The 13195-nt window shown below is 58.0% G+C and overlaps 1 protein-coding gene across 1 annotated transcript; it reads right to left on the reverse strand.

Moving 5' to 3' along the window:
- Positions 1–1416: 1416 nt before the first annotated feature.
- NCLIV_002690 (chaperone protein DNAJ, related) lies at positions 1417–9343 on the reverse strand (the record flags this gene model as incomplete). The annotated part of the gene is made up of 9 exons (XM_003879767.1): positions 1417–2001; positions 2397–2564; positions 3055–3111; positions 3582–3667; positions 4257–4318; positions 4576–4769; positions 5127–5356; positions 6086–6186; positions 6777–9343. 9 exons carry the CDS (start codon positions 9341–9343, stop codon positions 1417–1419), a joined length of 4050 nt encoding a protein of 1349 aa, XP_003879816.1.
- Positions 9344–13195: the final 3852 nt, after the last annotated feature.

Here is a 13195-nt window from a genome sequence, read left to right on the forward strand (position 1 = left end):
AACATCGAAAGTCAAGCTGGCGTTTCGTCGTGTGCACCTTTGGGGAAAATGGTGATGTCTTTGGCGGGGGAACGGTGCGGAAAGAATAGCGCGGAGCGCACCGTGATTCGCCTCGTTAAACGGTGTGTGTCTCAGTTGTGGGGGCTGTTTCCTTCCCGTCTCCACGGGCCGTCGCGACCGAAAAAGACAGTCGTTGCTACGCCCTGTAGGACCTTCCTATAACCTGGGGGCTGGCTTAGGATATGAACAGGCAAAACTGTCGCGAGGCGCGGCTGGCAATCGGAGGCGTCAACCAGTCGTGTTACTCGAAACAAAACACAGTCGCGTGGCGCTTGCCCCCGCAGGCAACCAGAAACACCGCACGCCACGACGTGTGCACATACGGCTAAACGACAAGATTGCACGATCGCTAAAGCTGGAGAGAGATCCCTTTTTTTGTCAGCGCCACAATACTGTAAACGTGAACACGGAGAAAACTGCACTGTAACCAACGAGACACTGCACGCGCACTTGCCGCGTACATCGAAGCGAGAGAATGAAAGCTCAGAGAACACCAGCTCTGTTTCTTTTAACTGGACTTGTCCCTGCTGGCAAGCCTTCCAGAACAGGACACGGGTGAATCGGATCGATGAACCTTTCTCAACCGTTAGCGAAAACGTCGCCTGTCGTCGGAGCATATGTGGGGACCTGCGTCAACTCGAATAACTGCTTGGCACTGGCGGCTGTAGCTGGCGCCGAAGGCACTCCCTCTGAGTTTGTTCTGAGACGCGAGACAGATCGGAAACGAAAACGCTTTCTCTGTAGGATCTGTAGTCCCACGGCCCTGCCCCGTCCACTCTGGAACCCACCGCCGATGTTTTCACCTTCGCGGCGACTGCTGCCTGCAGGCAGCGAAGGAAAGTTCTCAGTGCGGTAGGTGCAATCAGATCCAACGTGAGCAGAAGCTTGCCAGCAGCTTCGCACCGATTTCTGCGTCTGTTGCTTGGAGGCGTTGTCGCTTCTAGAAGAGCGCGCGCAGTCGCTCTCTTCTGTTTCGGCCAGTTGTCACCCCTCCCGCACGTTTTTACTCTGGGTTGTTTTCGATGTCTCTCTGGTTACACTGAAACAAAGCGAGCTCATCCAAAGGTTACCATGCATCCTGCTCATTCACGACGCTGTGGAGGGATGGCGACGGCGTGGTGTAAGAACCAAGTGGAATTCGGGAAAACGAAAAAACAAAAAAGGATTTTTGGCGCAAGCGAAAACAAATTTCGGAACGGAACAAGTGAACGGAATTTGAGTGGAGGAAACCCGAGTTTTCGGGTGGAAGAAGCAGGCATTTTCCCCGACCCAGCTCTATCCTCTCGACAAAACGATGACACCGGCCGATCACAGCCATTGGCAGCTCCACCGAGATCCTCCTCTCTCCGGAATGAACTAGGCTTTCTGCTTGTCCTCTGTCGTGTCAGACTTCACCTCGTCTTTCTCGTCTTCGGGGTCGGTCTGTATTTCTGGCGCTTCACTTCCCGCAGCAGTTTCCACATCCCTTTCCAACTCTGCCTCGGCAGCGGAATCCGACGCCATCACGGATTCCACAGACTCAGAAGACGCTGCCATCGCTTCGGGCTTGGAACAAGAGCCGTTGTCACTGACATCTTTGTCGCGAGAATGCCGCTCAACACTTCCCTGAGCTCGCGGAGGCGGCGGTGGAGGGGGCGGAGGCGGCGGCGGCGCTGGATGGCTGTGCACTTCGTGTCCAGAATGTTCGTCTTCCGACGCTTTCTTGCCTTTCTCTGTCTTTCGCCTGGCGTGCTTGTCGCTGTCTTTCGCCGCGTCTTCACTTCGAGCTGGAGAAGACGAGGAGCGACGAGATCCTCTGTGATCGCTCTCCTCACGCGCCTGGCTAGATCCCGCTCGCGGGTCCGAGTCGCGTTGGCCGTTGTACGCAGACGTGCGAGCGTCTTCAATTTGATCAAACAACTCGATATAGCGTCGCTGCTGGGGCGTCAGAGATGTAGGCATCTGGACGAAAATGGGGACACAACAGAAAGAAAAATGAGTCGGGAAGAGAGACACACAAAAAAGCCGGAGGAAAACGAGCAGCGACCATGAACATTCCGAACTGCCGCGGGGCGCGCGAAAACGCACATGGGAAGGAAAGGTCAAGAGCCATGCTTTGACAATTGCAACACCAGGCTGACGGCAACACACTTTTTCACAGCCCAGCGTCGACACACAGGGATGCACATGGAACGAGACATTTACGCGAGACGCCCGCCCGTAAAAACTACGGACACACATTTATCTACACATCCAATATATATATATATATATATGATATATATGATATATATATATATATATGATATATATATATATATATATATATATATATATATATATGTACTGCCGAGTACCTTGAGGGTGAAATGGAGGACGAGATTCCCAACGCCTCCGCGCTGGTCGATTTTCGGCGGTCCCCGTCCCTTGAGGATTTTGACAGTTGATGGCGACGTGCTCGGCGGGATCAGAAGCTCCACCATCCCATCGAGTGTGGCGATTTCGACGCTGCCTCCAAGGAGACACTGCAGACAGAACGGGACACATTTCCTATATCGATCCCTTTTCTCTCCGAATCTCCCACGGCTGCCATGCAGGACACACACGCTTCGACACGCGGATCCCCTGGACAAGGCCACTTTAAGACACACGTGGTACCCACCTGCTCATGTGGTATCCAGCACACACACATACACAGGAATTTCTCGGCTTCCTTGCCCGAGAGCAAAAATCCTTTCCGCACCACTTTGTGCACGCCTGCTATCTGCGGAGGTCTTCTCCAGCACCTCTGAAAATGTTTTTGTCAAGACAGTCCATGCAGATCTCTACACCATCTGCACACATGGGCAGTTGGCGGCTTTCTGAACCTTTCTTGAATCTCGTTGTGCATGTCTCCTCAGGCGCATAGGTACACGCAAGCAGCCACGTCGTGCGCACAGGGCTAGAAGCGTTTAAACGGAGTTTGTGGCGCGTCGGGGGACTTCAGTGACTTGCCTGTTTGATGGAAAGAGGCACATCGATGTGGATGTCGTCGTCGATCCAGCGGAATGTGTCGTGGGGCTTCACGTTGATCTGAAAAGAACGCGAACATCGCAGGCACCAGAAAAAGACAAAATCGACGGGGCAGCGACCTCTGACCGACCCGAGAAAACAATCGAACGTCTGGTGCACAGAAGACGGTGTCGAGCCTGCGCAGTCGAAACGCTTCGTTCCACGTATACCCGAAGATGCACGCGACTTCGCCTTCTCGCGAATTTCTGTTTCCGTCAAAACGCATCTTGACCAGCAGGTCTGCCCACCACCACGGAAATGGTTGACGCAGAGCTTCCTGACCGATGACAGAAACGGTTTCGACTGCAAAGACTTTAAAATGCCTGGCAAAAAAGAGGCTGGCCCGAAAGGTCCAAAGTAAAACGTTCCCAACCCAGCTTCCAAGTGAGTGGTCAAGGGAGGCAATTCGTCCGGCCTGACGCAATCGCCTGGCACGTGCTGCAGATGGAATGCTCTTTTCGACTTCATTCTCTGACCCACTGCCCACTTACGCTGACAAACAAGTGCCCCGGTTTGCCTCCCCGCAGTCCCATGTGGCCTTGGTTAGGAACCCGCATCTGCATGCCCTGACGGACGCCTGGTGCACACAGAAAGAAAGGAAACAAGTGACCCAGAGATGACGACGCTGGACTACGTAACCTCACAGTCGACGCGAACAGCAACTCGCGTCTCCCCCATGGCGCCTCGGGCGCGTTTGCTCCGGAAAGAGAGAAACATACACCCTGTCGCAAAAACCTCCCACGGGAGTACACACGCGAGGCGTGCGGCTACGGGTTCACATCTCGACTGCCGTTGCTTCCCATGTCCACCTTCGCATGCTTCCTTTTAGAGGATCCAGAATAAAAATGCCCAACGCGCAGACGAACCGATGCTTGCGCGCACGTCGGCCGGGTAGAGACGGGAGAGACGCGAACGAAAAAACTCGAACGCCCCCTGACCAAACAAGAGAATCCCCCCCAAAAGAAGAGTGAGGCATCCGTTTCGTAACGAGGCGCGGCACGATCACCCCCTGCCCGCTGGAGACGAGGAAGTGGACTGGGTTTTCGTGCGTGGGACGCCCGAATCTAAACATGGACGAGACGAACACAGCCGGCTTCTCCAGCATTTGCGGCGCTCTTTCTTCGTGAGTCACGTCCCCCCTCGGCGTTGAAGGAAGCGAAACTTACCCTTGGGGATGTCGATGTTGAGCACCTTGGGCTGCGTCTTGACTCCTGTCCCGCGGCAGGTCCTGGAGGATTCGCATCACAGACGGAGAGAAGCGACAGCAAGGAAACAGATGACGTTCAGTGAGGCTGTTTCAGAACGCACCACCGCCAAGCAGACGCGCCATTCACTTTTGCCCGACTCTTCTTTCGCGGCCTGTCTTCGCCTCGGCACAAAAAGAAACCGGCAAGTGGTCGTTTTTCTTCGTGAAATCCCAGCCGTGCTCCTTCTCTTCCTCCCCGCGCCGCCGATTCTCGGCATCCCCAGATTCTCCTGTCCTACCTGCATGGGTGGGTGATGACCTGGCCGGCGCCGTTGCACTGACGACACGGAATGCCCAGAACGATGGGGCCTCGCTCCACTCTCTGCACGCCGCTCCCCCCGCACGTTCGACACCGCTGGATGCCGCCGCTGCCTGTGGCGCTTCCCGTCCCTGTGCAGCTGCTGCAAACACACTTTGCGCTGAAGTGGAGCGTCTGCGAGGGCAGACGGGGGAGAGCGCAGAGACAGAAAGAGGAAGAACGTGAGAGCGCGCGAAACAACACTGCGCGGCGAGCAACGGGAAGCAGCGCCTCCCGCCGCAGAACGGGGACGAAACTCCTTCGGATCTGGCAACAACTCTCTCGAGCAGACAGGAGCGACACACGCACGGGGTCTGCCTGAGACAGCAAGAGAGGCACGAGTGCGACACCCGAAAAAGGGAAACCGACGCACACAAGCACCAGCTACGTTTCTGAGTACATCTCTGCCGACACAAACGCAGACGGATTGCATGCACACCCGCGCAGGCGCTCGAGGGCGCAGATCGGGAACGCGCTCGGTTCCGGAGTTACCTTTTCGCAGCCTTTGACTGCATCCATGAGGTCGATTGTCACTTCCGTTTGGATGTCTTCCCCGCGAACCGCACTGGTGCCGGCAGCGGCGCCAGCAGACCCAAAGGCTGAGGACGAGAAAGGCCCTGCGCCTCCCGCGCCCGCAAAACCCGCCATGTTGGCAAACATTTCGGCGAAGTCAGTGAACATGAAAGACGCGTCGAAACCCGCACTCCCTGCTGCCGCTGAGCCTGTGCGGCAAACAGAACGAACAAAACGAAGCAAACATTCAAGGTCCATCTTCATCCATATACGGAACACACCACATATATCTACATATGCCTACTTGCATCCATATATACATATCTATATATAATATACATATAGATGAGCACAATCTTTATAGAGTCGTTTTTTGAGCTTTTGGAGAATACCGGCGGTAGCACATCTCTTTCGAGACAAGGACAGAGATGCGCGAGGTATACACTAACAGAGAAGACAAAAGGCAAACGAAGCTGGTGTGGACCGACTCAGCCGGACCAGCACGGTGACGGAAGAGATCAGAGGTTGATCTCCCTCTGCCTCCTTAGCTTCCTTCTTTCCTTCTCTTTCTCTCATCAGCCGCCACCAAAGGGTCTTTCATTCAGTTTTATGTGCGCACACACATGAACACAAACACATTCATTCGTATCTATAAAAAATAGACAGAGCACAGGCGCAAACCATGCATACACACACATGCGGGAGGAACAGATGCGCGTGGATCAGGGCGGAATCTCCAAGACGCTCCGCGGTGTGTGTCTGCGAGGCACATGGCCCTTCCGGCTGAAGGAGGGACGCGCCACCCTTCACGACGCTCCAGCGAACTTCCGAAAACTCAGAGAACAGACTTCGACACTCCACATTTGTCAACACCGAGAGACGGGACAGGTCGAAGCCCAAGAAAAGAAATAAAAGTGAAAGAAAATAGAAAGGCGTACCTCCAGGACCACCTGCGCCCGATGCTGCAGCTTCGTCTGGGGTCATGCCTGTCTTGTCGTAGAATTCGCGCTGTTTCGGGTCGCTCAGAAGTTCGTAGGCGCTGCGGCAAAAGGGCGCATGCAAGGCACGAAGAATAAAAATAGGAGGTGCAAAAATACTCAGGAGAGCGTGATCTGGGAGCAAGTCTTTGCAAACGCGCACACGCAGTTCCTGGGACTTCCAAAGCTCCACATGGAGACTAGAAGGAGACGACATCGACTGTGTCACACACTCGGAGCCCGCCCACACACACACACACACACAACGGACAGGCAGACACAGAGAGCTCGAGGGAAGAGACAGACCGGAGCATAGACACAACACAACCCGCGACGGCGCGAGGTGCACGGGCTTCCGTGACAAGGCACGTCGCGGGAGAGACAACTCAGGACGACCCTCTTGGGTTTTGTCCTCGCTCTTTCTTCGGCTAGCTCAAAAGGCGAGGCCGACGCTGTTCGTGGTGTGACTGTAGCTACGCAAGCCTGCGTCTTTCATGTGCCGCCTGCGAGGGGCAAGACAGGTCTCTTTGCGCTGGGGAGACCCTTGGCACAAACCCGATTCGCCTGGCGCCTTTGGCAACGGCTGTCAACAGGCACGGTGTCTAGACAGCAGACCGGGGTGTCCCCTCTCGCGTTTTGGTTTCTGGCGTACGCAGTGATGTCGGCCATCTTTTGCTTCGCCGACGGGTCGGGGTTCAAGTCCGGGTGGTACTTTTTCGCCATTTCTCGGAACTTCTTTTTGATTTCTTGCGTGCTGCTTGAGCGACTGCATCCGAGGACCTCGTAGGGGTCTTTGCTCCCTCTTCCCGACCCTGTGCTGAAGAAGCGCGCGGTCGGGCCTCTTCTCTCCTGGCGCCCTGGCTGACCCATACACACCCAGGAACTGTTCGGCAAAGCGCGGGCGTCCTCCCGACCCCGTGACTGGCTGATGAGTCGCTTCTTCGTCCGTTCCGGCCTCGCCACGGAAAGCGCTTCGTTCACTCCCGACGGGAAGACGGAACTCGCAGCGGCGCGAAGGGCGCGGCCGCCCCGTCCCTCGCTCGAGAGCGGAGAGGAGTCAGGGGCACGCACACGCCCTGTGGCGGCAAACGCAGGTGGCGTCGCTCCCTTTCTGTCTTTTACGGCGCGAGGTGTCCGATCCAGCGCTGCCGTGTCTCGCTCTGCGCCGCTGCCTGGCTCGGGCGAGAGCGACGGAGACAGAGGCGAGGAGGCCCGCGGAGTTGCGGCAGTCCCGGACAGGCGTGCAGTACAGTACTTGAGGGCCGAGAAGACGGAAGGCGAAGAGCCGAGATGCGAGGACGCGAGCGGGTGCGACAGCGGGAGACAACGCCTCTCGGATCCTGTCTCTCCCACGGCCGAACAGAGCGACGGGGGTTCGCGAACCTCGCCGCCTTCACTGGGAAGAAAGGCGTAGGAAGCAAAATCATCGGAAGATGCAGCCGTTGAGATACCCGAGCCGGAGCGACTTCCTGCAGGCGATTCGGGCGTCTCGACGCCTGGCCACCTGCCGGACGCGGTTCCGCAAACCGAAAACGACTCTGTCAAACTGCGTCGATTCGCGGACTCGCCTCGCCTCAACGCAGCGTCCTTTCCAGGTGCCTCTCGACGCACCGTTGACCATCTTCGAGCCTCGCTGTCTCTGCCGCGTTCGCCCTCGCGCTCCCTTCTCGCCTGCCCGCCGACGGTTGCGGGGCAAGGAAAGACGCGGAAACCCCCCCGCTCGAGCGGCTCGCCCACAGTCGCGGGCGTGTCTGGTGCGGCAGGGAACGGGCTGCGAGCGGCAAGGCCATTTTGGCCGAGACAGTCCCTCTGGACATCTACCGCGGAACTCCGAGCAACTGGAGGCTCCATGGCCAGCTCCAGATGTGGAAGACTCCCTTTCGGGATTCGGAAGAAGGCCTCTGTTCGGGGAGTCTGGATGAACAGCGCACCCCCTGGCCCGGTGTCGCGATTCGGCAAAATCTCCTCACTGAGTTCTTCCCGCCGTCTCTGAGCCCATCGGTTCGCGCGACCGCAGTCTCCGGGCTGCTTCTGGGCGAGCGACACCGCCGGCGCCTCTGGGCCTCGCCCTGAGACTGCCTCTGCCCTTCGAGACGCCGTTTCTGTTTCAGGCGGCGAAAGGCGCTTTTCGCTCGGTCGCTCTAGTGCTCGGCTTTGGTTCTTCTCTGCCTGCCTGAAGTTTCCTTCTGTCTCCTTCCTGCTCGACCTGGTCACTTCTTCCCCAGTTCTTCCCCCGGCCACCGACTCTCTTTCCCCGCTCCTCAGCGGCGGATCTTGGAGACCCGCAGACGCGTTTCTAAACTCAAGTCCCCTAGCCAGCGATTCGACCTCCGCGCGGCTCTTGTCTCCAACCTTCGCCTCCTGGACCGTTCTGTCCCTTGGGGTCCGAACGGCAACGTTCTCCTTGCCTGGTCCCCACGGGCCGGCCTCCCGTCTCTGGCTGTCGCCATACGTCGCATCAGACGCAGCGACCGCAGCGGAGGCAGCCGCCCCCGAGCACGACGCCCCGGAGAGAAACGCCGATGCCCGTCCAACAGCTGGCGGGAGGGGCGGGATCCGAGGGGATGACGCGCCGTTCAGACCGTTTTGGGCTGCGCACGGAGACAGAACCTCAATCGCCCGCTCGTCCACAAGCGTTTCTTGGTGCGAAGCGACGCCTTCCTTCCCCACAAACACAGACGCCGCCACAACGACACTCTTGGGCTCGGCCTCTGGACTCTGCGCGACGGCCGTCTCCCGGGCGACACTTGCGGGGCCTATCCGAGAAACCAGAGGCGCGCTGCGAGGAGACAAAGGTGGCGACTGAGGCTGGAAAGAGGGCGAAGCCGGGGGCGAGGGAGCGGGCGACCCGGGTGGAGACGGGGCGGACGAGGGCAGGGGAGACGGAGAGGCCGCTAGAGCGTGTGAGGCCTGAGCGGCAAAACTCGTCGCGGGCGATGCCGACGGCAGAGACTCCACGGGGGACGCGATCTCGTTTTGCCGACGCGACACGGGCGGGTAACCGGGCGCCACCGACCCCCGGCGTTCCTTGTCTTTCACCAGGTTCTCTCCGAGGCGATCACCTGCGGTCGCAGTTTGCTGTGCCTGGTTTCGGGGAGAGACATACGGCGGTGAAGAGGGGGAGGCCAGAAACGCAGCCGACGGGGCAGGCGTGAAGGATCCAAACAGAGCACTGTGAGGTGGGGAACCTTTCACGGCGAGAGGTGAGTTTTCGTGCATGGAAAACGACGAGAAACGCCGCTGTTGGTGGAACTGTGCGAGACCGGAGGACGATCGCCACGAGAAACCTGGGGATGTCGCAGGTGTTTGCACGTCCCTTTTCTCTTTGCTTCGGGTGGCGGGCACTACCTCCAGAGACAACGTGGAAGGAGCCGCAGAGGACGTGTGCGTCTGAGACGAGGGAGGTGAGGCGAGCGGTGTACACGGGGAAGACGAGCGTGACCGGAACGAGGACGAGAAGCGAAGCGAGATGGCCCGAATGAGTAAACCGGAACATCCTGCTGCGAAGAAGGAGGACGCAAGAGGCGAGAAGAAGGAGCCGAGGAGCGGCCTGGCACGGCGTCGGTCTCCTTGCCTCCGGCCTTCTTCGTGCCGTCGGAAGGTTTGGCAATTGCCTGTCCCTGCGCCGGCTGGTCGGTCAGAAAAGGACGAAAACAACTGCCGAAGGCGGGGGACGCCGTCGCCATCCTTCAACAAAAACGCTTCGCGACCGTGGTGTCCAGACACCCCAAACACCCAGGCGCACACCGGGAGCGAGGCTGCCTGTCGGTGTTTCTGGGCTGCGCGGGCGTCGGGCTCGGAAGAGACCCGACACCGACACGAAGGCGACGAGCATTTTGAGCAACGGAACATGGCAAGGTGCGAGCCAGAGATTTCACAGTTTGCAGTTATTCGACAGGCACTCGCAGAATGGGAGCGGTCTCGGAGGACAGGCGCTGCAGTCGGCTCGAACTCCCGGTCCGGTCGGCGACCCCTCGCAGGCGCCGCCTTGAACCGCATCCAGGAAGGGTGGCACGGCCCCGAAGAAAGGGGCGATACAGACGGCACTGAACAGCCCTCACTTCCCGGCGGCTTCGGCCGCACACTGACGAATGAAGGAAAAGGCCGAGGCGGGGCAAGAGAAGCAGAGCGGGAGACAGCGTGATACGAACGCACGCGGAAATCACACACCGAGGCGAGCAGCGGCTGTCTTTTGAAGGGCGCATGCGAGAGAGCGAGTGAGGCAATGCCGCAGGCGGCGAGAGGACGCAGACTGGTTGGCTTGACCACTTTTCTGGATTCTCTCTCTGTTGTGTCTCTGCCGCGTCCACACAGACCCCGTCCCCCGCTTCCCTCGACGCGTTCGCTTCTTCGCCACCCGCACCTGACCACCCGGCCTCTGTCCTCGAGGCAGTCCCGCCGCCGCTGCTCTCCCTCCTGCGCCGGACACCTCTCCCTTCCCCTGCCTCCGCCCGCGACTCTCAGAGCGAGCGGCCGCCCTCGGCAGGCCCCGCGCTCGCGCCTGCGTCCTCGCTTCACAGAGACATCTCCGGTGGACACAGCTTTCAGCGTTTCGCCTACAACGCGCTGCGCCGCAGAGAGCCTCGGGTGACTGCGCAGCAGGAGACCTCGCCGGCTCGACAAGAGCGTCGTCGCCAGGGAAAAAAGAGGAGGCGAGGCAGCTTCTATCCGATGGGAGACCGCAGCTGAGACAGACCGCACGGAAAACTCCGACGACGGCCGGTGTATGTACAACCGGTGGGACGGAGTCGAGCGGCGACTCGTGCCACGAGAGGCACGGCCGACAGCAGAAGCCAGAGGGGCCACACTGGCGTACGGTCCCATCCTAGACTCTCCTTGAGGACAAGCGGAGGCAGACGGAGACGTCATTTTCTCGCCTTCTTGGGAAAAAGTGGTAGGACACAAATGGTGAATGAATCGTGGGCCTCCAAAGACACGGCAAACGCGTCAGACGCATTAGACGACAGCTGCATAGCCGGTGCCCAGGAAACTCAGTCCGCGCTTCATCCTTAGTTATCCAGGACGGAGGGAGAGAGGGCGAAAACGGAGGGCAAACTTCGACTCCAGAACTGGTCAACTAGTAGGTAGACAGGCAGCGACGCTAAAACGAGACTCCACAGTGGACACACTGCAAGATCACCAGCCGTTGCAGCCAACTGTCAGCAAGACACAGAGAAACAGGGTAGCGAGATCGGAACAAACGGAAATCCGTGAGCCTACCCCTCCACTTTCCCGAGGGAACCCACTCTCCAAGTCCACCGCTGACAGCGATGGGGAGGCCCCACGAACACGATCGGCAGGAGGCAACGGCGGGACAGCGGAAATCGACTTCCTGTGAACTGTAAGGAGGGAACTCTATATCTGTACAACTAGACAAGCACACTCTATGCGAACATACATGAATGCGTGTAGCTGTTAAACATGTGAGAGAGCAATTCATGTACAGATGTACGCACACTACGGGTAAACCCCGCGTCAACCTGCGGCAATATATTGCCCGTCACTGCCTATGGACGCACAACGCACAAAATCACTGCCTCGGAGGATGGCACGGGAAACAGTGAAGCAGGTACAGTGAGAATCAGACGAAAGACGCCGCTTCTGGCCGGAAGTAGTTTACGCCCGGCCCGCAAGTTTGGAGCCTGTCATGGTTCGCGAACAACAACCGGGCACTCCGACAACATGCGAAGCGTTCTCTCGAAGAAAGGCAACAAATAGAAAAAGCTCAAAGAAGAAAAAACACAGGTGGAAACACTTTTTAGCGACAAGGCGGTGAGGGGGAGAGGCTGGCCTCCGCCGTTCCGCCACTGCGAAAAGACCTACACGCGAATTCAGGAAGAGCGGCGCCGAGGGCGTGAACGGCTGTCGATGGAGAGCCTCTTCCCTTTCCTGACGGGACAGAGCCTATTCGTCGGTTGCGAAAAAACGTGAGGAAAAAGTGACACGCAACGGGGCATAAATTGGTGAGCGAGAATGCGCTGAACCCGAGAGACGGAAGACAGTGCGGGGAAGAGGGACGGCGTCAATCGTCGATTACGCGGAAATCACGCACAGGACAAAACGAGTGTGTAGCAATCAAACCAATCCGCGAGCACCATAATCAGGGCGTGCTCCAAGAAAAAAAGAGGCGAGCTCAAGAAAAAACCCATCTGGAAGTCCTTTGTGGCGGGAAAAACCTGTTGCGAACGGCTCCGTGAGTGTGTGGGCTCGGCGAGGGGGGAATTCCCCTGCGCTGAGCGCTTCGCGTGTCACGAGCGACTTTATTCGCGAACTTCCGTCTGTCTTTCAGCAAAGTAAGGCAGCCTCCTTCGCGAAAGCGCCACGTTGAGCCGAGGAACTGGGAGTTTTGTGTGTATCAGAGTCCTCGTCAGGCCTTATCGCATCTTTCTCGACGACGAAGTTGAACCCGCTTCGCTGTACGTTGACTGGGCTGCGGGACTGTGGGGGTGGTCCAGCGTGCCCAGCTCCGGGGGAAAAGCTTGTCTCATTTCACTCTCGCTGTGGCAGAATGTCACTTTGTTCCATTACACTTGAGAAAAGTGTGAGACGGTCTCGGTGGTACTTGACGGGTGGTAAGCATTCGCGCTTTCGTGTGTCTGAGGACAAAGGCGGGGCACTGGCTTTTTTCGAGACTTGTCGGACTCGTGGCACACCGGTCGTCAGTTTGGCTCCAAGGCCAGCAGAAGGCTGCCGGCGATTTGCAGAGATCACGCGAAAAGCTCTTCGCCTCCACACTCCGTGCAAGCTGTCAGTGTGTGAACGTTTTGCGCAACGTGAGAGCTCCGACGTTTCGCGTGGGTCGGTTGAGGCGAGCCCGACAACGAAGACACATTTGACCCCTTCAAGGAGTTATTGCACCCCACAACCGAGATAGAGAGAACCACGCGAACGCACGAGGAGTTCCTTTTATCCGACCCTGACGCGGTATAATGAGTACAGATGCGATGAATGAGTTAGTTTGAAAAGGAACGGCTCTCGCTGTGGTGCTCGCTCATTCAAAGAGCCTTCAACGCCAAATACGAGCACTGCTCTCAGGTAGCTGCGTAAAGGAACTCGAAGAAAACCGCAAGT

The sequence above is a fragment of the Neospora caninum genome, chromosome Ib, assembly GCF_000208865.1.
Source record: "Neospora caninum Liverpool complete genome, chromosome Ib".
Taxonomy (NCBI): domain Eukaryota; phylum Apicomplexa; class Conoidasida; order Eucoccidiorida; family Sarcocystidae; genus Neospora; species Neospora caninum.